This window comes from Zalophus californianus, chromosome 4 (genome assembly GCF_009762305.2).
Source record: "Zalophus californianus isolate mZalCal1 chromosome 4, mZalCal1.pri.v2, whole genome shotgun sequence".
Classification (NCBI taxonomy): domain Eukaryota; kingdom Metazoa; phylum Chordata; class Mammalia; order Carnivora; family Otariidae; genus Zalophus; species Zalophus californianus.
The window spans coordinates 447,780-471,899 of record NC_045598.1 but is presented as its reverse complement, the minus strand read 5'-3'; the positions used below and the strand labels follow the sequence as shown (position 1 = coordinate 471,899).

The window sequence follows — 24,120 nt, the reverse complement described above, 5'->3', positions numbered from 1 at the left end:
GCGCGGCCCTGAGCCTGCCTGGTGGAACTGCTGAGGAATCCAGAGGGGTTCCTCCGAGGCTCCCCCTGCAGGATGAAGTCCGAGCTCCCTTGCCCTCCATCCCGGGAGCAACTTCAGCTTTTCCGCAGGCTTTGCAGAAACCTCGAATTCAGTTAGTCCTCTCCTCTGCGGAGTCTGTTCCGGAGGCAAGAACTTCAGGAACCCCGTGTTAATATCTGCCCCCCGAAGCCCGGGCTCAGTGAGGACCGGAGAGGAATGACCTCGCCAGCCACCCCGCACGGGCGCAGGCGATCCGCATCCCGTTGCTGCAGGCGTGGGCTGGGGACGACTCACCGGCGCGCGCCAACCCTTTCGCGCTCGCGGCCCCCCCGCCCGGGGAGGCCTGCGACCCCCGCCGGCACCCACGCGCCCGCACGCACCCTCGCGGACCCCCTCAGGGCAGGCCGGGGTTGCGGGGCGGGAGCTCCACCCGCTGCCGGATCTCTGTGCGGAAAGCGCGGCCGCGCCGCCGAAGCCGGAGTTTAAGGGCGCCGGGGGCCGGCACCCGCGGTAGTGCTTCCGGGTCGGGCTGTGGCCCTCGGGCTCACCCGGGGGCCGCGGGGCTCTCTGGGTAACGAGCCCCCCCCCTCCGTCCGCGCTGGGCTACGGCGTCGACGTCGGCCGCAACGCTGACGGGTAGGTCGCCCAGCCAATCGCGGCAAGGCGGCGCCGGGTCGCCCGCAGACCGAGCCAATGATACGCGGGGGGGCGGGGCGGTCGCGGTCGTAGTGCGTCGCGAGGAGCCGCCCTGCCGGGAAGGAGCCCGAAGGGGAGTCGGCGGCACAAAATGGCGGCGGCGGCGGCGACGGTCGCGGCCGGCGCTCCGGGGCCGGCGGCCCCCGCCGCAGCGGCCTGTACCCCGGGCTCGGGCAGCGCAGCCCCCGGGTCACAGGGGATGTTGATCGGGGACCGGCTGTACTCCGGGGTGCTCATCACCTTGGAGAACTGCCTCCTGCCTGACGACAAGCTGCGCTTCACGCCGTCCATGTCGAGCGGCCTCGACACCGATACGGAGACCGATCTCCGCGTGGTGGGCTGCGAGCTCATCCAGGCGGCCGGCATCCTGCTCCGCCTGCCGCAGGTGAGGGCGCGGCCGCGAGCCTCGGGCCGAGGTAACCGCCGCGCCGGCGCCGGGGGAGGCGGCCGGGCCCTTTGTTGGCGGCGGGGCCGGGCCCAGCGCCGGCCCCGGCCCCGCGTTTCATCGCTGCTGTCCTTCGGGGGCGATGAGGGGGGCGAGGCGGGACGCGAGGCGGCGGGACGCGAAGAGCCTTTGTGGACTTGCGGAACGTTTCAGTGTCTGGGTCTGTGTCGGTTGCACGAAACAAGCGACCTCAGTGCGAACGGTGCTGGGAAGTGATGGGAACGCTTGTCTTTTCCAGGTGGCTATGGCTACCGGGCAGGTGCTGTTCCAGCGGTTTTTCTACACCAAGTCTTTTGTGAAGCATTCCATGGAGGTGAGCGCTTTCTCGCATTAACCTCGCGCAGAGACGTGTGGCGGGGAAACCCGGGTTTGTTGTTTTGCGGCTTGGAGTGCTGTACTTGCGGGATTGGGATCCCCGCCCCCTGGACGCAGGGTGGTTTCCCCACAGTGGCTTTTTCCTTGGGTGCCCCTGCTCCCTGGTCTTCACTCTTCATCTCTCTCCTTGAGCCGTTGGAGACCGTGGTGAGTGGAAGGAACACATGTGTGTGTTGCAATGCTTGCATTTCAGCATGTGTCAATGGCTTGCGTTCACCTGGCCTCCAAAATAGAGGAGGCTCCAAGACGGATCCGGGACGTCATCAATGTGTTTCATCGCCTTCGGCATCTGAGAGAGAAAAAGTGAGTCTCCTTGTTTCTATGGTTAAGTTGCACAGACGTTTCTGAAACAAAACTCGGGGTGTGAAGCGTTAAGCTTGTGTCCAGGAGAGGGCCTGCTGCCCGGGAGGTACCCAGCAGGTGCTGTTCAGTGAGTGAAGGGATCATAGTAAAAAGGGCAGGGAACTGTGGCTGTGGTTTTGTCGACATTGGTCTCCCTGTTTGCCCATGCCTGTCGCTGAATGTTCTAGAGCTGGGTTTGCAATCTCCGCACTGTTGACATTTTGGGCTGGATGATTCTTTGTTGTGAGGGCTGTCTTGTGCATTGTAGGATGTTGAGCAGTATCCTTGGTCTCTATAGACTAGATGCTAACAGTTCATCTCTCAGTTATGACAGCCAAAAACGTCTCCACACCTGGCCCTGGGATAGCAAAATTGTGCCCTGGTTGAGAACCACTGCCTGGACAACCCAGACTTTATGCTCCTCAAGTGGACGGTCCTTTGGAAAATCGAGCCTCAGGCTGTTTAAATGTTCTGCTCCCATTGGTTCTTTGGTTTTCCATTCACCCATAACACATAAACTTTTGTTTTGAGCCAGGTAATGTGCGGTTAGTACTTGTGTGATGGGATTTTGAAATCTGCTCTGTGTTCGTTGTGCATCAGAGAACTGTTTGGAAGGAAAAGAGAATATTATTGAGAAGTGATAAGCAGGTTAGCACTGGGGTTTGAGGAAGATCCTCTGGTTTTGTTAAAGGCTACATCTGTATTGCGGTGTTTACAGTGGATTTTCACCATTTGGAGGTAATTGGGATTTGAGAGACATTGTTTTATTTGACCCTTATGTGGACATGTGCTTTGTCTGTGTAGGAAACCTGTGCCTCTACTATTGGATCAAGATTATGTTAACTTAAAGAATCAAATTATAAAGGCAGAAAGACGAGTTCTCAAAGAGCTGGGTTTCTGTGTCCACGTGAAGCACCCTCACAAGGTGGGTATGTGGCCCAGCTGCCACGGGAGCCCACCTGACTGCTCCGTTCTCACCAAGATTGAAAACTCTGAAGAAGAGTAAATGTGTTCCTGATTTGTTTTTCCAGTTTATATCTAAAATCTGAAAATAATTTCTTATTTGTTAGTCGTCTTTATACTACCTGTTAATTTTATGTTTTCAAGAGTTTTGGAATGGTTGGTTATTTTTTAAGTTTGAGCTTTCAAAAAAAATAGTGAATTTGTAAAAATGGTATCTGTTAGTTTATGTTTTTCTTTCTCAACAGCTCGTTTTCTAAGGTTGTTTTAGTGATAGCTTTATTTTCTCCAGTGGGGAATTGGAAGGATTCTGAACCCTTTATTTGGAAATGAACCAAAGCAGCTTTGCAGCGCATGACAGTTGAGCGTGGCTGCCATACAGTACCATGGGAACCTTATATGAGACGCATAAATTTCTTTAAAAAAAAAAAAAAAAGATCGTAGTTTGCGTCTTTCCTTTATTCTCTTTTTATTGATGGGTCTCTTGCTTGTTTGACTTTCTGGCATTAATTCAAATTCTTGATAAGTTACCATAGATTTTAGACTTTTTTTTCATTTGCTGAAAGTATTTTCACACCATGTTTTGTGTAAAGTGGTGACTAGGGTACAGAGATGTTTAGGACAAGCTGATCTCACTGGTGGAAACTGTGTTGAAGATGAGAATGAGAATCAGCCTTGTGATGGCCCTGAAAGATGCAGCTGCCTTTGCGGTGGGTGCAGCCTGGGTTCGAAAGCAGGTAGCGGGGCCTGTCAGCAAAAACTCCCCTCCAGCTGAGCTGTGCACCGGGCATATGACCAGGAGCCACCCCTGGGATCTAGCATGAGGCTCATATTTACTGCATGGATGCTCTCAAGATCTGAATTGTGGGTTCTCAGGGTTCTCGGTAATAACTGGCTGACCTGTATCTTCCAGATAATCGTTATGTACCTTCAGGTGTTAGAGTGTGAGCGTAACCAGCACCTGGTCCAGACCTCATGGTGAGTTGACCTTCCTTGTTTTATGAGACCAGCAAGGGCAGTGCAGGAATATGTTGATTTGAGGCACTTGGGCAGTGGGTAGTCAGTCCCATGACTTGGTTGTGGGCTGGAGTTGTCTGAGTGCCCAGTGTTCCTGCTGTGTAGATTCTAACCAGCCTCCCAAAATATCAGGCACTAGTGTAACGGTAAGGTGGCCCACACCCTCCCCCGGCCTTCCAGGAGAGCGTTCACTGGGCTTCCCTTTGAGGGTTGGTGACTTGGCACATCGGGATCTTTCCCACAGGTGCCAGCGTCGATGTAGTGGTCTTATGTCTCCTTGGAAGTTGCTTCTAACTGCCTCTTATTAGAGAGGATCCTGTGGGAGAAAGAGGGTTAGGGTAAAGTTTTTCTGGGACTGATTTTAAACAATGCCTATGTTAGAAATGAAGCCTGAAGTAATAGTGCTGGGTGCTTTGTGAATTTTTTTCCACGGAGTTAAGTCTGTAAGGGTCATATTTTTGCTGCCTGAATTGTCTGGTGCTATGCCATATCTAATAGAGAACCTATTTTGACTTTTCTTTTCTGTACTCTTTCAATCAAAGGGTAGCCTCTGAGGGTAAGTGACTAAGACTTCTCCTCTACTGTCCAAGCGCTTTGGTGCAGGGACAGCGGCCGTCCTCAGCCAATCCAGTGCAGGCTCTCCACCGAAGGCTGGCTCTAGATGGTGGTATGCGCACGATAGTATAGTGCTGGCCGACTGCTGCTGTGGTTCTCTGACGGTGGTGCTTCTTGTTAACCCTGTCGTGCTTGGTAATTGTATTGATTAGAGTTCACTGTCTTGACTTGAATTTTGTCCCTTTGAAACTGCTGTACCTGTGCAATAAAGATGCAGTACCTTTCTCCTAAAAAAATATTTCTATGGAAAGCTGTAAGAATTGGCTGATGGGAATTCAGACTTCAGTATGGGATTATGTCATTATTCCTGGAAGTCCTAAAGTTGCTCTTTTCAGCAGCTAAGTGTTGACACGTTCTAGTAAAAGGTGTGCATCTTTAAATTATTTCATGGACACTTTTTATATTGTAACTTAGATAAGCAATAAGTTTAAATATACATTTCAAGGACTTCATTTGTTTTTAGGATTTAAAAGTTAATAGAGTAATGTTCTCACTATTTGAGTACTGAAAATTTATTAGAACTAAAAAAGTTACTGATGTTTATGTTTATGAAGTGTTTGAACTGTTCGCTTGCAATGCTGTGAGACCTATGGCCTTGGTGCCATTATGTAGGTCTTTTCCTTGATTATCTCTTGATGCCTGGAGCAAGAGCTTCCAGAGCCAGGTGCCACAGTTGGCATATGTTGAATATATCACTGAGAAATCTGAGTGGGTTTGTGTGTCACCTTCTCCAGGGTTTAAGACAAAGTTACCAGGGTTGGGGTGGGGGTGTATTAGTCAAATCACACAGCAGGACTTGGCTACCCTGTGGGTGTGGCCTGACTAAGGGTTGCCATAGTGGGGTATGTTAGGAACAGCAAATGTATCATTTATTCGACTGTTTTCTCATGGAATCTGTTTTATGCCATATTGGTGAAATATATTAATATGAGATCCTGATTTTGGTCTATTAAATCCTAGATAAATAATATCTAAAGGAAAATGTTGAAAACGTAGCCAGTTTTAAAACCCTTAAACTTTTAAAAAATGCAAATGTTTTGTATTTTTATATCTTTTAAAGTACAATAATGTTTTTTAAATGTATTGATTATGATGAAACTTGTAGTGTTTTGTTGCTTTTGTCTGATTTTATGAATGTTCATTTTAAGACTCGTTATTGAAATGGGACAATTTGGAAACGGTTCTTTGATATGCCTGAGAAGAGGACTTCCCTTTGGGCATTGAGCCTTCCTCTGCATGATGTTCCCATGCGCCCAGGGGTGTTTTCCCTTTCCAAGTGGACTCCCTCATGGAAGGAGAAGGGCCAGGCCCTGAGCACCTCTTCGAGGAAAAGGGATGCAAGAGGACGCGTTGTCTCAGAAGAGCCCTCGCAGGCTGCCTGCTCAGCCCATTCGTTTGAGTTTGCATGTTTCTCTGCACTATGGATTTTGAGCATTTAGATTTCTTTCATCAAGTACATTTCAACCACTACAGTAGACATTTTCTCTCTGAGGCATTGTGCTTTGCACGAGAACAGCCAGAAGTTGAGGGAAAAGTAAAGTTAAAGTCGGTTCTCTTTCATAGCAACATGTGTTGTCTGACATTCAGCCAGCTTTTTAGATTTTTTTTCCAGTAATTTCCCTGTTTTCCTGTCCTGTACTCACAAAAAGCAGCTAGAATGTCTCTCCAGGAATCCTGAGCCTCACAGGACTGTGTAGCTCTAAGCCTAGGAGTAGACTGTGTAGAGTAGTGATCGTATCTAGATGATGCACACGGGTATCCTGGGGGTGCCCGGAGCGTTGCAGTCTTTCCTGCATTTGGTTTTCAGGAATTACATGAATGACAGCCTTCGCACAGACGTCTTCGTAAGGTTCCAGCCTGAGAGCATCGCCTGTGCCTGCATTTATCTTGCTGCCCGGACACTGGAGGTCAGTGTTGCGCCACCACAGGGGGTCCTGGTCTCCTTCTTTCTCCAGTAAACTTCTGTGTGGTGGTCTTCAGATTATGCTTATCGATGCCAATAAAAAGCCTGTCTCTTGGTGACCAGCAAGGCTTGTTTTTTATTGCCCTAAGAATCTTGTTGGCCGGGGCGCCTGGGTGGCTCAGTCGGTTCAGCGACTGCCTTCAGCTCAGGTCATGATCCTGGAGTCCCGGGATCGAGTCCCACATCGGGCTCCCTGCTCGGCGGGGAGTCTGCTTCTCCCTCTGACCCTCTTCCCTCTCGTGCTCTCTATCTCTCATTCTCTCTCTCAAGTAAATAAATAAAGTCTTAAAAAATAAATAAATAAATAAATAAATAGAACCTTGTTGGCCAAAAAAGAAAGTATTGACAGTGATGGTATTTGTGTTTACAGATCCCTTTGCCCAATCGTCCCCATTGGTTTCTTTTGTTTGGAGCAACTGAAGACGAAATTCAGGAAATCTGCTTAAAAATCCTGCAGCTTTATACTCGGAAAAAGGTTCTATGTTTTTTCATGTAATATATGCATTTGTGTTTAACTAGAAGCATCTGGTCCTGAATTTCTTCGGATTCTGACTCCCATAGGTTGATCTGACACACCTTGAAAGTGAAGTTGAGAAGAGAAGGCACGCCATTGAAGAGGCCAAGGCACAAGCTAAGGGTCTGCTGCCTGCTGGCACCCAGGTTCTGGACAGCACTTCAGGGTTCTCACCTGCCCCCAAGCTGGGTGAGTGTGAGGGTGGCCCTCCTTTCCTCCAGATTTCTCTTGGAACTGTGTCTGCTGCTGGCCTGAGCTCCCTGCAGGCACCAGGGTCCCCAGCAGACATTTGTTGATTTTTGAAGTGAGAAGGTCACTCCTAAAGGAGTTTTCATCGTTTTTGTGTTTTCTTTTCCTTTCTAAGATTTTATTTATTCATTTGAGAGAGAGCGAGCATGCGCTCGAGTGTGCACGAGTGGGGTGGGGAGGAGGGGCGGAGGGAGAGGGAGCAGCAGATACCCCGCCGAGCAGGGAGCCCAACACGGGGTTTGATACCACGACCCCCGAGATCATGACCCTAGCTGAAGGCAGACGCTTAACCGACTGCACCACCCAGGCGCCCCAATGTTTTAAGTAGTCTCTACACCCAATGTGGAACTCAAACTTAAAACCCTGAGATCAAGAACTGCATACTCCACCAACTGAGCCTGTTGGTTTTTATATTTTCGTTAGGGACGTGGACAAGCTTTTCAAAATGTCTTTTTTTTTTTTTTTTTTTTTTTAACCCAGCTCACCTAATTAGTTTGTTTTCTGATGAAAATTTTATAAATCTGGCGTAGTAGATTGTGTTTTTTGGGTCATATTAGAGTTAAGCATGATGCACATCCCCAGTCCCCTGAGAGAAGGCAAGTGAGACAGGTGGCTTTTCTGTGTCTTTCGGGTGCATGTTTAGGTTCTGAGTCCCAGGCTGGGAACAGGGAGTCTCCGTAAGTCCCATAGAAGTGGTATTGTCTTGCTCTGCTAATGTGTTTTCTATCAGAACAGTTTTCCTGGCGGTCAGGTTTTAACTTCTTGTATTTGATTCTAGCAGAATCCCCTAAAGAAGGTAAAGGAAACAAGCCTTCCCCGCTCTCCGTGAAGAACGCCAAGAGGAAAATGGAGGGTGTGAAGAAAGTTAAGGCTGACAGCCCGGTGAATGGGTGAGTACCCAAGCGCCCCAGCAGGCCTTTGGGGTTGGCTGGAGAGACCTGAAGCCTGTAATTGCTCCCACCATTTATTCTCAGCTTGCCAAAGGGGCGAGGGAGTCGAAGTCGGAGCGGGAGTCGTGAGCAGAGCTACTCAAGGTCCCCATCACGATCTGCTTCTCCTAAGAGGAGGTATGTGCTGCTCAGGGCTCATGGGGGGGGCGGGGCGGGGGCTGCACCTGGCAAGGGATATTTTCCCCAGGGTGGCTATTGGTGATGTGGCTGCCCCTCACAGGAAAGTCATTCCTGACCCTGAGGGGGTTGGGTGAGTGGTCACCTGTTTGGTGGTGCTGTCCTTCCTCACAGAAAAAGTGACAGCGGCTCCACATCTGGTGGGTCCAAGTCGCAGAGCCGCTCACGGAGCAGGAGTGACTCCCCTCCGAGACAGGCACACAGAGGTGCTCCCTACAAAAGCTCCAAGGTGAGGAGCTACCGGAAGTCTAAGGACTGCAAGTACCCCACCCAGAAGCCACACAAGTCCCGGAGTCGGAGCTCCTCTCGGTCTCGAAGCCGCTCACGGGAGCGGGCAGATAGTTCCGGGAAATACAAGAAAAAAAGTCATTACTATAGAGATCAGCGAAGGGAGCGTTCTCGGTCGTATGAGCGAACAAGCCATCGCTACGAGCGGGATCACCCTGGGCACAGCAGGCATCGGAGGTGAGGCGCTGGGCTCCCAGAGTGCTGCCCTTTGCCCCTCGGTGTGCACCCGTGGCATGACTGGCCCTGTGGTGCAACTCTTTTTGGAAATGGCTGTTGACTCTGGACCTTGTGATGAATTTGGAGATGGACTCAAGAGGCCGGTGAGGTGCCCTTTAGGCCGGCCTGGGCACAGCGCACACTCGTGCCAGCACGGGGCCCACCTCCGCAGCAGCCCTGTGCGGCTGGGCGTGGAAGCAGGTGTGTACGTCCTTGCGGGGCGGCTTGGTGCTAACGACAGGCCGTCCTTACTCCCGTACCGATACTCAATTACGTCAAACCAAGAAAATGACTTTTAGAACCTTTGCCTATATTAGGTTGTACTTATGTACATATTTTGCAGTGTTTCACAATGAGAAAATGGCCTTAATAGCCCCTTATTCTCTATTCGCCCTGTAAATAAACATGTGTTTAATACAAGTTAAAGCTATATATGAAAATTCAGAACTTGAATTCTGTCGGCTTAAAACTTGTGTAGAGAATTCTGATTTTTAAAATGTGAAGGTATTTAGATCTGTGTTGAAAGTCGTATATTTTTATCTGTGCGATGCTGAGTGCAGGCCACCAGCTCCCAAATAGAGAAGTTTCCTATATATGCATTTTACGTGGTTAAATAAACACAATTCTCTCTACTCAGGACATTTGGAACGTTCCAGAATGTGTAGTTTGTCGTTCTGCACGGCCCGCAGCCCCCTTTCCAGCGGGCCGTCTGCACGGCTGGCTCTGGCTCGTCCAGGTGCTGGCTTTCGCATCGAGCTCCTCCGTGCGGCCGGCTGGCGGGGAGCCTGGGCCGTCCGTGCTCTGACGAAGGCGGCTCCCTGCGGGGGCGGGGGGGGGGGCGGGGAAAGGACCGAGTGGGTCTGGGGGGCAGCCGGGTGTGGCGGGCTGGCGGCTCGCGGGAAGGCAGCTGCGGCGCCGGCGCTCGGGGGCGGGCGCCCCTGGGAGCGGGTGCTGGGTCGGCGCAGGCCGGCGGCTGTGTGCGCGGCGGGGCAGGAGCTGGGGCCCCGGGGCGCGCAGGCACCTCAGAGGCCTCGCCGCTTGGGAAGCCGAGCGAGCGGCACCTCCGGGAGGGCCGCGGGGCAGAGGGTCCGCTGTCCTTGCCGACCTCAGCCAGACCGAGGTGCTGCTGGCTTCCGGGAGTTGCGCGCGCACACAGGCGGAGGCTGGGAGCTCGTCGCCTTTCAAGGGCGCCGTGTTCACGCACCCCCGCGCCTCCTGCGGGACTCCTGCCCAGCCCCCGTGGACACAAGGGCCCCGGCCGCTACCGCCGCCCCGAGAACACTATTTCCGCCGCTGGGCTCAGGCCACTTCCGCCCGCCGTGGACGACTGGCCGCTGGTTGGTCGGGACGTGATGTGAAGTCGAGGGCATCCCTTAGGATTGTGGGAAGTGTAGTTTTCTCGCCGCCGTGAGGGAGGGGCCGAGCCTGCGGGCTGTGGGCGGGGTAGGCCGCTCCTCTGGCCGGAAACGGCTGCTTTCTGCGCCCGGCGGGACCTGCGCCGACGCAGAGTCGGACGCCGCGAGGGCGCCAGGGGGCGCCGGGAGTGGGTACCGCCGGGCGGCCGCACGCGGGACTGGGGGCCGGTTTGGGGACGGACCGGAAGTGCCTAAACTGGGCGGCAGAGTGGTCAGTTAGAGTCACCCGGCTTAGGTCTGGGGAGGGTCGGCGGGAGGCCGCGGCTGCAGGGGGACGGCGGTCGGGTGAGGCTGGGGCCGGACGGGGACCGTCCCCGCGGGGCCTGGGAGCCGCGGCTGCCGTGCGCCAGTCCCGACCTTCCGCGCCTTCGGGCGTCGGCTCCGCCCCGGTGGTGGGTCCCCGGGCTGGAGCTGAGGCTCGGGGAGGGGTGGGCGACTGCTCAGAGGGGCGCAGCCGCGGAGCGGCGGACGAGGGGCTCGCGCCTCGGTCTGGTCGCTTGAGGGAGGGAGCCCTGTGTGGTGGGAGAAGGTGATGAGGGTGATGGGCTGTGGGAGTCCTGGCCTGCCCGGGGCTGCTGCACGCGTCCCCCGGCCACTCCCGCGTGACCGCCACGCGCACCTGTATTGCAGCCACTCTGAGCACCTGGGGCCGCCACCACCCACAGACCATGTTCCTGGTGCGCCTGTCTTCTCGGCTGCTGAAGGCTGCTCCTCGGGCAGGTAAGAGGCCCCGTGGGGGCAAGGGGCATGCGCAGGGTGCACACTCGGGTTAGGAATGTGGGGTAAGTAATCCCAACGGCCCCCACCTGGCAGCTGGCCACACGAACTCCTTGTAAACATCCCAGTAGCAAAAAGGAAAGTCAGGGCCTGAGAACATGAGCCTGAATTCCGGCTGGGATAAGGTGCGGGTCATCCAGTCCGTGAGGACGGCTCTGCTCCCCAGTGGGGGAGGCGGGGTTGGCTGCGCTCAGCCCCAGCGGAGCCGCGTGGGTGGTGACTGTGCTGTCTTGTTTCCTGCAGGTTGCAGTCTGCCCTGGCCTATCTCAGGGGTGCTAGGCGGGCGTACCTGCAGGCCCTGCTACAGCACACAGCCAACAGGCCCAAGTGGAGTTGCCTCCGTCCCTGGCAAGGGGCTCCAGCTGGAGCTTGAGGAGATGCTGGTCCCCAGGAGGATGTCCATCAGTCCTCTGGAGAGCTGGCTGACCGCCCACTACCTCCTACCCAGACTAGATGCCAGGACCCCAGGGACCGTGGCACCATCCCAACTCTATGAGTGTCCACCTAGCCAAGTGGAAGGGGCTGAGCAGGGGACGGAGGAGGTCTGGGATGCACCCCGGGTGCAGTGCAAAAACGTACTGAAGATTCGCCGGCGGAAGATGAATCATCACAAGTACCGTAAACTGGTCAAGAGGACCCGGTTCCTGCGGCGGAAGGTCCGGGAAGGACGCCTGAAACGGAAGCAGGTAAGGTGGCGGGGGGGGGGGGGCTCTCAGCCTAGGGTGGGGCAAGGTGGCTGAAAATGTGTGACTGTGCCACAGACCAGTCAGCGGTCCGTCCTGTGCCCTTGCAGATCAAGTTCGAGAGAGACCTGAGGCGCATCTGGCTGAAGGCAGGCCTGAAGGAAGCCCCTGCAGGCTGGCAGACCCCCAAGATCTACTTGAAGGGCAAATGAGTCTAGCGCTCCTCTCCCCCACCCCTGTTGCTGCTGATGACCCACTGTAATAAATGTTTAGGAACTTAGCTGTCCCCTGGTGACCTGGTCCCTCTGCGGCCTAGTGTGAGCTATCTTGGGATTGAGCTGGTGCCAACCTCTGGTTTTCTAGGAGGCACAAGGGCCCCAGGGTGCAGATCGGGGTCCCTTTACCGAGAGGGTCCTTGTCCTGGTGCCAAGTCCGCGGGAATGACAGCTTCCTTACTTATGAATGTATGATGCTACAGGAGCTGCAAACAGAGGCCCAGATCTGCCCTTTAGGCACTTGTACTTCACTGCGGGAGGCAGACTCTAATCACACTGATGGCAGAAGTACCAAGGGACAATGCTGGGGGGTTAGGGAGTGCCCGGATTGACTTGGGGATATGATTAAAATCTGAGAGGGGACAGGGAGGGTCTCATGGGGAAGACTGGGGGGGCAGACTCTGCCCCCAGAGATGATGGATGGTGCCCTACAGTCCCCACAGACCTGGGCCTCAAGTGGCTCTCTGAGCTGTCCTGCTCCGCTAGGGCTGGGGACCCCTGGTCTCCTTTGGGTTCCTTGGCCTCTGCCACCTCATGGGACCCTGAGTGGGGGCTAATCAGGAAAGGGTGGCTGGGAGGGTGTGCTCTGGCAGGGTTGGGGTGGCTGAGAAAGTGGTGCTGTTCATGGAACTGGAGAAACCCTGGAGCCTTAGCATGAGCCAGTGGACCATTGCATCCAGGCTTGGCGAGGGCTGAGCTGCAGGCAGGGGAGCTTGGTCGGAGTGCCATGAATGTGGCAGACGCTACTCTCCTCAGCCTCTGCCCTGCTCCCTGATGGCTGACTTAGAGGATAGGAAAAGCGGTGCATCTTTCCTGAGCCGTCCAGTAGAGACACTCATGATGCTGGTATCCTCCCTTGATCCCCTCCACCCCGTTAAGGGCAACAGCACTTCTCAGCAGGCTGTGGAGATTTCTTGCCTTGTCTCAGAAATGTGTCTGGGAGTGGGTTTGAGTTCTCTGCAAATCAGGCAGATCTTGGGGAGGGCTGGAGCAGGGGTTACCCAGCAGTTTCTTTGGAATGGCACAGACCACATTGTGTTGCTCACCCTACATTCTTTCGGTGCGCCAAGCAGGCCCCTGCCCTGTGCATGGCAGCCAGCCAACTAGGTAAGCAGAGTTCTAACCACGGGGCCGGTCTGGGTCCCTGCCCGTCAGGGGATATAACCCATGGAGGTGCTGGGTGTGGCGGAGGAGGGTGACACTGGCCATGACCTGGGTGGGGGGACGGGACACCATTGAGGGTGCAGGCCTGCTTCCACATGCGGCTGCAAGGGGGCAGCAGTTGGGCTCCCAGCAGCCCCTGGGGTTGGGGCTGAGGACCAGGACAGTCAGAGCACCCTGCCAGCCCAGTCACCTGAGAGGGCACAGGGAGCCCTGGGAGGCCCCCAGCTGGGGTCACAGTCATCCTTCCTGGGTCTTTGTTTCCCCATCTGGGGGTGGGGCGTGGGCAGAGGTGCCAGGGCCCAGTGGTGGAGCCTCCTGGGGTGGAGTGGACCATGACCTGTTAGTACCAAGTCTGGCCTCCGCTCTGCCTGGCCTCTCAGCTGGGCCTCTGTCTGCCGCCGGTGCCCTTGGCCGGTGCCCGTGGCTGCTGGGTAGCTGCTCCTGTATCTCCCCCCAGTCCTGTCGCAGCAGCTGCCCCGCGGCTCACTCCGCCCTTCCCTGGCAGCTGAGAGGAGCAATATGGGATGCTGAGTTGATCTGCCATCTGGAAGCAGAGCCTCGGCCGGGAGCTTGGCTGGGCAGTGATTCCGGGAGGTATGACTGGCTGGCCTGTGCAGGAAGCCACAGACCCACACTCCTGGAGGCTGTCAGCTGGCGGAGCCCCACAGGGCCCTTGCTCCAACTTCTTCCACCTGGGTGGGTGCCAGCTTGGGGGGGGTCCCTGGAGGTAGGGCCCCTGGTCACATCTGGAGACATTTTTGCCTGTCTCGGTGGGGGGTCCCACTGACCACAGTGGGTGGAGGCTGGGAATGCAGCTGTAAATGCCCCGTAACGCACAGGGCAGCCAACACCTGGAAATAAGTTGCCCCAAACCTTGGTGGTACTACGGTTGAGATCTCTGCTCCAGATGTCACTGATCCTGTGGAGTCCGGTCCTGAGGCAGCCTGATCCCCACTCTCTTCTTTGTGCAGAGCTCGTCCTGCCTGCGGCTTGGATGTATCTGGGCCCCAACCACGACTGCAGGAGGCAATTTTGGTGCTTTTATTTTTATCTCTGCAGTTCCTCCCAGGCTGTAAGAGACCGCCCTTCTCTCTTCCCTACGGGGCCTCCACCCTGCCCCCCAGCCTGTGGGATGAGCAGCCCCTTTTCCCTGCTGGCCCCGGGCACCCCCACAGTGAAAGGACAGAGGCAGGAGGGGTGTGGCAGAGTGCCCTGCTGGCATTGCGTAGGACTTGGGTTCTGGCCAGAAGAGGCCCCAGCCAGGGCCAGAGCTCCTGGGGGTGTTCTTGGGCACTTGCTGGGGGCCCTGCCTCTTGGGCCCAATGTGGAGGCGTCTCTGAGCTCGGCCCCTGTGCCTTGTCACTTTGCTGCTCCGTGCCAGCCAGTGTCTTCTGGCCTGGGTGTTCCTGGCCATACAGTGGGCCAAGGAAGGTGTCAGGCAGGCTCTCCAGACAGGGGAAGATGCTGAGGCTGGATGCTGGGTCCTGGGAGGGGCTGGTTGTGGCCTGCCTATGGCAGATGCGCAGGACACAGCATGTGTCTGTAGAGGGACCCTGAGCTGTGAACGGCTGCACTCCCTGCTGTCCAAGGGGTATGCAGGCTGGGGAGGGTGACAGAGCCTCAAAGTGGATCAGAGACTAGAGAAAGAAGCCTGCTCCCCGGGCCTGGCCACGGCCAGCTGAGCTCACGGAGAAGCTGGAACCTGGGTGGGCAGGGGTGTGGGGGAATCTTCCTGTCTAGGGCTGAATTGTGGGAAAAGCCCTCGAAGGGCTCTTGAGCTGTGGCCCGTGGGATGGGGCTGAGGAGTCCAGAGCTGGGTCTGGAGTTAGCCTCAGGGTGAGGGCCGATGGATGACACCCCCCGCCACCTGGCTGCACACCCAGAGGCCAGCTCATGCGCCCATCAAATTCTGTCCACTGCTGACCTCAGCCTCATAGGGCCATTTGGAGGAGGAAACTCATCCATGGCATTGGGTCACATGACAGCTGAGTGCTAGGGCTGGGACTAGAGTCTAGGCTGAGACCTGGACACTTCCAGGGGGTTGCAGGGTGGGGGTTCTGAACAGCGTCTGGAGGCTTGGGGTTCTCTTTAGGATGTGGGGTGGTGGCCAATGTGTATCTGCGTGTATGTTGAGGACCACTCCTGAATGCACAGGGGAGAGAAGCGCTGAACACTCCCAGGTGACCTGTGGGGTCGGGGAATGGCTCTGGGGCTGTGGGGGGGGCGGCGATAGCAGGGCTGTCAGGGCTCCCTGAGGCCAAGGTGCGGGGAGGCCTCAGGCCGGGCACAAGCTTGTGCCAACTCCTAGAGAACCTCCAAAATGTGGCCAAGACCAGGTGGCATTAATAGCGCATGCATCTTGTAGAGTGTAAATTGTAGAGTATACTTGTCCCAGTAAATTTGGGAACACAGGGTTCAGCTACAACTGGACATGGGGTGAGTGCCCTGTGACCTGGCACCGTGTGCCCCACATCCTTGCCCGCCCCGGGCTGGCCTCACGCTGCTGTGGACAATCTGCGGTCCAGGAGGAAATTGATCAGCCCAGAGTCCTGCTGAGCAGAGCTGGCCGACCTCCAGGATCTGCTGCGGGTGGAGGGGGCCTCTGAGGCCACCAAGACCCTCGCATGGACAGGGGTCTCCTGCTTCCCCCGTCCGTCCCAGCTGAGGTGGGTCAGGTAACCACAGGATCCTCTGGGCTCAGACATGGGCCCATCCCTCTGCACCCAGAAAGGGGGGGCTGGGGGGGATGTGCTCTGGGCCCCTCCCCTCCTCCAAGAGGAGCCCATTCACTTTGGTCCTGTTGGTTGCATTACTTTGTATTTACAGTTAAATTTTTATTTTTATTTTATTTATTTATTTTTTAAGATTTTATTTATTTGACAGAGAGACACAGTGAGAGGGAGAGGAAGAAGCAGGCTTCCTGCCAAGGGGGGAGCCCAATGTAGGGCTCGATCCCAGGACCCTGGGATCATGACCTGAGCCGAAGGCAGACGCTTAATGACTGACTCACCCAGGCGCCCCTTTTTTCTTTTTTTAAAGATTTATTTATTAGAGAGAGAACGAGGGAGTGGAGGGGCAGAGGGAGGGAATCTCAAGCAGACTCCCCACTGAGTGCAGGGCCTCGATCCCATGACCCTGAGATCATGACCTGAGCTGAAACCAAGAGGCGGATGCTCAACTGACTGAGCCACCAGGTGCCCCTCATGGAATGTTTTTCCAGGAAAGGGCGCACGGGAGCTAGAGGGTAGAATAAGGACTAATTGATGTGTGTGAGTGGATTCCCTGCACAGGCATTGTGCTGGGTTCCTTACAGGAGTGACTTCATTTCCCAGCAAATCCATGATCAGCCTCCAGAGGGGACCTTACCTGCCATCATGTAGGTAAAAAACCATTCATGATTCAGCTACAAGTCTGTCTGGCTCTAAAACTTATTTTAAAAAAGTATTTTAACAGAAGCTATTCCTGTGTATGCCTGACCAGTTTAGTAGTTCAGTAGTGCTGATGAAAAATAACCACATCACTTTTCCCAGAGGCAATTTTACCCTCACAGAACTGAAAGATTTCAAAAGCAATACTTAACCCCTTCTAAGCGCAATAATCTCAGATACATTCTTTCTATTTTGTTACCACCATGTGTGATCCACTAAACTGACTGTGGTCTGAGAAGCGTGGCTGCACTCGCTTTCGGGTGTCTCAGTGGACCTCCTCCCCGACCCCGGTGACGCCGATGGGGATGGATGCCGTCAGTGCCCTGTCACAGCCCTGACACTAGGCCGTCAGCCCAGGAAGCAGCGCAGAGAATGTGAGCCCTTGCGTATCAGCAGACGTCTATATTGTGTCCTGTGACTTGGTCGGCAGTTTGGCTGATTCTAGAATTCTAGCCTGAAAATTCTTTCCGGCAAAACTCTGCAAGCATTTCTCCCGTGTCTCTGGCTCCCAGCTTGAGGGTTGCTGCTGAGGAAATTGGACCCATTTTGAGTCCGAGCCTTTGTAAGCGACCAACTTTTTCTCTTGAAGCTTCTCTTTTTCTTCGTTGCTGCAGATGTTCACAGTGACATAGTTCAGTGTGGATCTGTTCCCACCCTGGAGGAGCCCGGTGCCATCTAGAAAATCCTGACCTTCAGTTCTGGGAAACCCCCCTGAGCTGCTGTGCTGTCACCTGCCCGCCCTCGCTCTCTCCTCTCTGAGGCTCCTGCTATCAGCTTTCTCTCCTCTCCCGCCTCCGATCTCTTTGGCATCTTCCACATTTTCTTCTAATCCACTTAATGAATTTTTTTAAAAATATGTTATGCCATTTTTATTTTCTAAGAGACTTTTTGCTTTTTGGGTGTTTTAGGGGGGTATTTTTAATAGCACTCACCATGTTTATGTTTCACAGGTGTGATGTCATCTCTTCTGTGAGGGTATTAATGATACATGTTTTCTCGAGCACGCTGCCCCCGTCGCCCCTGTCCAGTTTCTGCTTCCCAGTTGATTTTTTTTCTGTTTGTTGACTTTGGTCTCTGTTGTCCATGTTAGTGGGTTTCCTTTGGTAGAACTTGGTTGTCTACTTATGTTTGAGTGTGGTCTACAAAGCAGCAGCAAGAAATGTCCAAGACACCCAGAAATGGTCTCAAAGCACCCTTTCCACTTGTTGTGGAAGCCAGGACGCTTTGGAGACATGGCTGGTTCCAGGAACAGTTGCCAACTTGAGGAATAAAAATACAGGCCCTCTCGTTCAACTGGAATTTTGGATAAGCAACAAGTAATTTTAATTATAAGTATGTCCTGTGCAGTATTTAATCTGGCAAACCCTGACGCCAGGTCCGTGGCAGGAAGCGTACAGAGCCAGGGTATCTTTTCGTACCAGATGGCAAGAGCTGTTGAAGACTGCTGTGGGTGTGCCAGGGGGCTCAGGAGCCAGCGTGGAAGGCTTTCACTGGTTAAGTGAATATTCAGGAGAATATTAACCACACTGGGTCGAAGCACAAATCATGTTGGGATCCACTGGGTGACTTTGGAGGACTGATCGAGAGGACTCGAGGCGTCTAGCTCTCCTGAGATTGATTAGACTCTTTGAATGACTGGGAATATTTTATGAGCATATTAGTAAAACTTTCTATCTTACTGGAAACCAAAAATAATGTATAAGATTATAAAGTCTCTGAAGATTGATGCTTAAGTAGACTAATACATGCTTGTATAGATTTAAAATAGAGAACATGACAGTTCCAAAGGAAAAAAAAATGAGCTTCTGATGCCTTAGGAATGTTCACCATTTAAGAAAGGTCATTTTCTTGGGGTGCCTGAGTGTCTCAGATGGTTGAGCATCTGCCTTCGGCTCAGGTCATGATCCCAGGGTCCAGGGTCCTGGAATTGAGCCCCACGTTGGGCTCCTGGCTCAGCAGGGAGCCTGCTTCTCCCTCTCCCTCTGCCTCTCCCCCTGCTCATGCTCTCTCTCTCTCTCTCTGTACCTATGTGTCTCAAATGAATAAGTAAAATCTTTAAAAAAAAAAAAAAGATCATTTTCTTGTAGAATCGGCAGCTTAAAAACACCTCCCCACAAAAAAACCCCGGGGATAATGGTTGATTGTTGGGTAAGAAGCAAAGAGATGTAAATTCATACAGGGAGCAAGTAATGCCAAGAAGACTTCATGCAAACCTGAATTCAATGTTGTTTAAAAGTCAGGCTGAAAAATGTGGAGTTTAACAATTTCTATTAGAAAAAGTTCAGGTCAGGGCGCCTGGGTGGCTCAGTTGGTTAAGCGACTGCCTTCGGCTCAGGTCATGATCCTGGCATCCCGGGATCGAGTCCCGCATCGGGCTCCCTGCTCAACGGGGAGTCTGCTTCTCCCTCTGACCCTCTTCCCTCTCGTGCTTTCTATCTCTCATTCTCTCTCTCTCTCAAATAAATAAAATCTTTAAAAAAAAAAAAGTTCAGGTCATATATATATATATATATATATATATATATTTTTTTTTTTTTTTTTTTAAGATTTTATTTGTCAGAGAGAGAGAGCACAAGCAGGGGGAGCAGCAGAGGGAGAAACAGGTTCCTGCTGAGCAGGGAGCCCGATGCGGGACTTGATCCCAGGACCCTGGGATCATGACCTGAGCTGAAGGCAGATGCTTCACCGACTGAGCCACCCAGGTGCCCCTCAGGTAATATTTTTAATCAAGATGAATCCTTGGACAAATTAGACTGGTTTTATAATTTTGATTTAAAACAGCTATGTGGGTATAAGATAATAGGAAGTTATAGCGTCTGGAAAAATTAGGTTATTTACTGATGATGCAAAGCTCCCTTAAACTTTACTAAATTTCCTAGTCTGGTTTTATGGGTCAGGTAAGCTATTTTTCTTGAACTCTTTTTTTTTTTAAAGTAGTCTCCACACCCAGCAGGGGCCTGACATGGGGCTTGAACTCACAACCCTGAGATCATGACCTGAGCTGAAATCAAGATTCCGACACTTAACTGACTGAAGCACCCAGGCGCCCCAGGTAAGTTGTTTTTCCAAAAGATATTTAAGGTCATGTAAATGCATACATATATGTTTGTATTAAAATAAGTGTTCTCTGTCATGAAAGATGTCTTCTTTTTTTTTATTTTTTAAAGATTTTATTTATTTATTTGACAGAGAGAGAGACAGCGAGAGAGGGAACACAAGCAGGGGGAGTGGGAGAGGGGGAAGCAGGCTTCCCGCGGAGCAGGGAGCCCAATGCGGGGCTCGATCCCAGGACCCTGGGATCATGACCTGAGCCGAAGGCAGACGCTTAACGACTGAGCCACCCAGGCGCCCCGAAAGATGTCTTCTTATAGACCTCAGTGCTCTGAATCTTTTGCATTTCATGATGCCACATATCTCTCACCTCCTGTGGTGTATTACCTCTGAAGATGTCATAATTATCTCCCCTTCCCTGTGCACACTGGGCAACAGGATTTTGCTGATTTTCCTCCTATTGAAAGCTGGGGTCTGTCTCCCCTCCCCTTGAGGGCTAGGTCCTGCTCTGACCCACTGAGTGTGGTGGAAGCTGCCAAGCCTAGGTGTTAGGGGTGCGGCAGCTTCCACCGCTGGAAGGAGACCTGGGCTAGACTGCTGAGTACCAGGAGGTTGTGTGGAGGGGAGGGGCCCATGGACGGAGAGGGCCATGTGGATGGGGAGGCCATGTGCACAGAGAGAGAGGGCCCTGGGGAGAGAGGGCCCACCTGATGGCTACTCTGCGGCCCCAGGTGCCACTCCAGCCCCACTTGAGCCACGCTGACCAGTACCACGTGGGACACAGGTGAGCTGTCCTGCCAGAATTCCTGGCCCCGGAATCACGAGTGCTGGAAGACCACAGACACAGGTCTGATCTGCACTGTGCTGAGTGGTGGGGGCTGGGACGCTGCACACCACGGTTCTGCTTTACCTGGGATTCTCCTGCCTTCGTTCAATCAGTACGGGCTCGTGGACGTTTACCTTATATTTGGATGATGATCCAAACACCTGTACTGACTCTGCCCCTGGGGCCCGCTGGCCCGTGCTCTTTGGCACATCCCGTCACTCTCCATTCATTCATTCATTCATTCATTCATTTGCACTTCCTTACCTTTGGGCACCACCAATTCTCCAGGCTTATCTTGTATGTTTCTTCCCCCAGTCCTAAAATTAGCCATTTCTCCAAGGAGCCATGGTTACTTTTGTTGGAAAACGGTCCTAGAAACCAGGATCTGGGTGCTGGTGAGCTGTTGCTTCCCGGACGACGGAGTTAGAAAATGCACATGTGCGTGTGCTGTCCTGTGTGCGCGTGCACGTCTGTGCTTCTGCTTGTGTGCACCGGTGTTTACCCCACACTGAACACAAGCTGACCCTGGATCTCCAGCTGTCACCCATGACTACACAGGCCGTTCTAGCCACCTCTCCTTGCTTAACCCCAAGTCGTGAGACACCTGGCTGCCACTGTCTGCCACCCGCTGGCTGAACTGTTTGATTCTGGTGGACACATCAGAATCGATAAACCATAGCCCATGCAGAACAGTCTATCAGCTAGTGAGCAGGGCTGTGCACACTTCCTTGGCCTCTCGTCTTGCAAACTCTTCTCATCCCAAAGTGACTTGGGTCAGCACTTCCCCACCCCCTTCACTGAGGTCATTTTATTTGAAATGTACTTTGTTTGCTTGCTTGCTTTTGCTACATTCTGATTCTCCCAACTTCCTAAAAGAGCTTTTAAGAATTTGCATCTGTTGGGGTTCACATCAAGCTATGCTGTTCCTGGATCTTGATAAACACACAGTGCCACTTACCCACAGAACAGCTTCCCTGCTCACCCCCCCACCCCGGTTCGTAGTTGGAGGCCAGTTCCTTTCAAGGTGGTTTGTTCTGCATCAAAGGCTACAGGAAATAGCTGGATAATTTTTTTTAAAGATTTTATTTATTTATTTGACAGAGTTAGTGACAGCAGGAATGCAAGCGGGGGGGGGTTGGGAGAGGGAGAAGCAGGCCCCCCACCGAGCAGGGAGCCCAATGTGGGGCTCGGTCCCAGGCCCCTGGGACCATGACCCGAGCCGAAGGCAGGCGCCTAACGACTGAGCCATCCAGGTGCCCCGAGCTGGATAATTTTTAAAGATACTGAAATTCCCATAGACAGGGACCACAGAAATAGTGATCACTGTATAAAAACATTTGTTCTTTTTTCAAATTGTGTCCAGTTTGGATGGTAAAGTTTGACATATATGTTATGTCACATACAGTTGAATAGAGACGAACTAAAGTGAACAGCGTAGTTATGTCATCTAGAACATGGAAACACATTCACAGAGGCAGACGGATGTTTAAACTGAGCAGGTGTATCTAGAATAATAAAGAGAAGGAAACGAGTTGCTTCCTGTTTGGATCAGGAAGAGCATCTCTCTCACCCAGGCTCAGCCCCCTTGGGGCCTCCCTGTGGGTCTCGGGCTGAGGCCCACCACAGCTCGAATCTGTTACCAAATGGTCCTCATATCTTAGGGGGCAAGGGCTCCTGGTAATCATTTCAAACTCTGTGCTCGTTTTACATATCCCCATCCTGATTAAAACTACAGCTGAAACAACCATGTTCCTACCAGCCCCTTCTCACAACTCCCGGTGTTGCCTTCCCAAAATTCAGGCCTCGTATCAGAAATGGAAAAGCGAACAGCATGTGCTCAACCTCACCTGTCTCTGTTGGCAAAACAAAGGCCACCTCTCTTGTACAAAAGGAGGGTTAGTACAGAGAAGTAAATGATTTATTAACATATTTTAATCACCTCATCACATACTAGGAAGCCTGTGTGATGGGAAGGTCAAGTAAGAAATATTCCATCTTCCTAGGCTGCTTATATACAGAAGTCATGCTGTTATTGTTGTTATGTTTGAGCAGCTTTGTGGGTTTCTGTTGAAGCATAGGGCTGGCGCAGTCGCTGTCCACAGACCAGCTTCGTTTCTCTTTCCATGCTCTTGCTGGGCAGTCGGGACCCCATGGGGCAAACTGAAACCACCTGGTAGTTTTTAGTGCCCTCCCAGCCCGTTAAGTGTTGTAATGCTCAGAGTCACTGTTGACCAAATCCTTGGAGAGTATGTTGCACCTCAAGAGAGAATCTGCCCTCTGACATGTGCATGTTCTGTCCGGCTTGGTCAGCCAGGGGTGGTTTCTGCTTTCCTCACACTTACCTGCTACAAACTGCAAATCAGAAATGGACTGTTCTGGAAGAAAGATCAAAAGGGCCTGTATATGAGGGGCTATTTCAGGGACTTTTGACTGTTGATACTGTGGGAAACAGTGTCCTTGGACAAGCTGCCACGTGACCATACCTGGACACCTGCCACACTGTCTCAAGGGACCACGTCAGGGCTCCGGGGCCCCTTTGCACCAGTTGCTTCCTCTTTGGATCAGGAAGAGCATGTCTCTCATCTAGACTCAGCCTCTTTGGGGCCTCCCTGTGGGTGTCGGGCTGATCCCCACCACGGCTCGAAGTGGGCAGCCTAGGAACACATTCAGCTTAGCCCAAGATCCACATGATGAGGCAGAGTACGTGAGGGTATGGCTGGGGGTGCTGGGCATACGAGGTGTTGGGAACCTTCCAGGCTGCATGGGCCCGAGGTGCACTGCGGAGGGGGGGCGGGGTGCTGGTTTCCCTGTTGAGAACACTGCAGGAAGATTACTGTGGCCACGTCAAGGCTTCGAGATGGCCGAGGGACAGTGTGTCATGGGCATGACACCACTGACCCACCCAGCCCAGCCCGACACACAGGAGAACCCCTTCCTCCTGCAGCATTCCTGCTGGGAGAGCTCAACCTCACGCTCAATGTAAAGCTGAGATGCTCAAAGGAATCACATGCACGGGGTGCCTGGGTGGCTCTGTTGTTAAGTGTCCGCCTTTGGCTGAGATCATGATCCCAGGGTCCTGGGATCAAGCCCCGCATCAGGCTCCCTGTTCAGTGGGTGAGTCTGCTTCTCCCTCTCTTGCTCCCCCTGCTTGTATTCTTTTTCTGTCAAATAAATAAATACTTAAAAAAAAAAAAGGCTGGTCCATGACACAATGTCTCTATATTTCCATATTCCTGTCTGTATTTTTGCTTGTTTTTTTTAAGTTGGGTTTTTTTTTAAAGATTTTATTTATTTGCACAAACAATGAATCATGGAACACTACATCAAAAGCTAATGATGTAATGTATGGTGATTAATGTAACAATAAAAAATTTTTAAAAAAGATTTATTCGAGAGAGAATGAAAGAGAGAGAGAGCACAAGAGGAGGGAGGGTCAGAGGGAGAAGCAGACTCCCCGCCGAGCAGGGAGCTCGATGCGGGACTCGATCCCGGGACTCCAGGATCATGACCTGAGCCGAAGGCAGTCGCTTAACCAACTGAGCCACCCAGGCGCCCCCCCCTTTTTTTTTGAGAGAGAGAGAGGGCACGAGTTGGCGGGGGCATAGGGAGAGAGAATCTCAAGCAGATTCTTCAATGAGTGCAGAGCCCTCTACTC

At 53.0% G+C, this 24,120-nt stretch overlaps 3 protein-coding genes across 9 annotated transcripts; 2 read left to right on the top strand and 1 right to left on the bottom strand.

Annotated features, from left to right (window-relative positions):
* Positions 1 to 807: 807 nt before the first annotated feature.
* CCNL2 (cyclin L2) lies at positions 808 to 9,501 on the top strand. Of its 5 annotated transcripts, none has more exons than XR_003523099.1 (11): positions 808 to 1,120; positions 1,419 to 1,493; positions 1,749 to 1,858; positions 2,702 to 2,822; positions 3,771 to 3,835; positions 4,417 to 4,624; positions 5,638 to 6,396; positions 6,823 to 6,927; positions 7,014 to 7,155; positions 7,997 to 8,105; positions 8,190 to 8,282. XR_003523099.1 is itself a non-coding variant. In XM_027611876.1 (11 exons), the coding sequence occupies exons 1-11, from the start codon at positions 827 to 829 to the stop codon at positions 8,809 to 8,811; spliced, it is 1,569 nt and encodes a 522-aa protein (XP_027467677.1). In that variant the 5' UTR covers positions 808 to 826; the 3' UTR covers positions 8,812 to 9,501. The 5 variants fall into 5 exon arrangements, 4 of the variants coding, with proteins under 4 accessions (XP_027467677.1, XP_027467673.1, XP_027467690.1 ...); XM_027611876.1 differs by lacking the exon at positions 4,417 to 4,624 and adding an exon at positions 8,457 to 9,501 and having other exon boundaries at positions 6,297 to 6,396; XM_027611872.1 differs by lacking the exon at positions 4,417 to 4,624 and adding an exon at positions 8,457 to 9,501 and having other exon boundaries at positions 6,297 to 6,396; positions 7,994 to 8,105.
* LOC113927070 (translation initiation factor IF-2-like) lies at positions 9,476 to 10,931 on the bottom strand. The gene is made up of 3 exons (XM_027602661.2): positions 10,488 to 10,931; positions 10,112 to 10,419; positions 9,476 to 9,842 (listed from the first exon to the last, which is right to left on the bottom strand). Exons 1-3 carry the CDS (start codon positions 10,929 to 10,931, stop codon positions 9,476 to 9,478), a joined length of 1,119 nt encoding a protein of 372 aa, XP_027458462.2.
* On the top strand, positions 10,306 to 12,007 carry AURKAIP1 (aurora kinase A interacting protein 1). 3 transcript variants are annotated; one of them, XM_027618141.1, is made up of 4 exons: positions 10,306 to 10,546; positions 10,892 to 10,981; positions 11,282 to 11,724; positions 11,832 to 12,007. In XM_027618141.1, exons 2-4 carry the CDS (start codon positions 10,930 to 10,932, stop codon positions 11,931 to 11,933), a joined length of 597 nt encoding a protein of 198 aa, XP_027473942.1. In that variant the 5' UTR covers positions 10,306 to 10,546; positions 10,892 to 10,929; the 3' UTR covers positions 11,934 to 12,007. The 3 variants fall into 3 exon arrangements, with proteins under 3 accessions (XP_027473942.1, XP_027473924.1, XP_027473933.1); XM_027618123.2 differs by having other exon boundaries at positions 10,307 to 10,472; XM_027618132.1 differs by having other exon boundaries at positions 10,503 to 10,653.
* Positions 12,008 to 24,120: the final 12,113 nt, after the last annotated feature.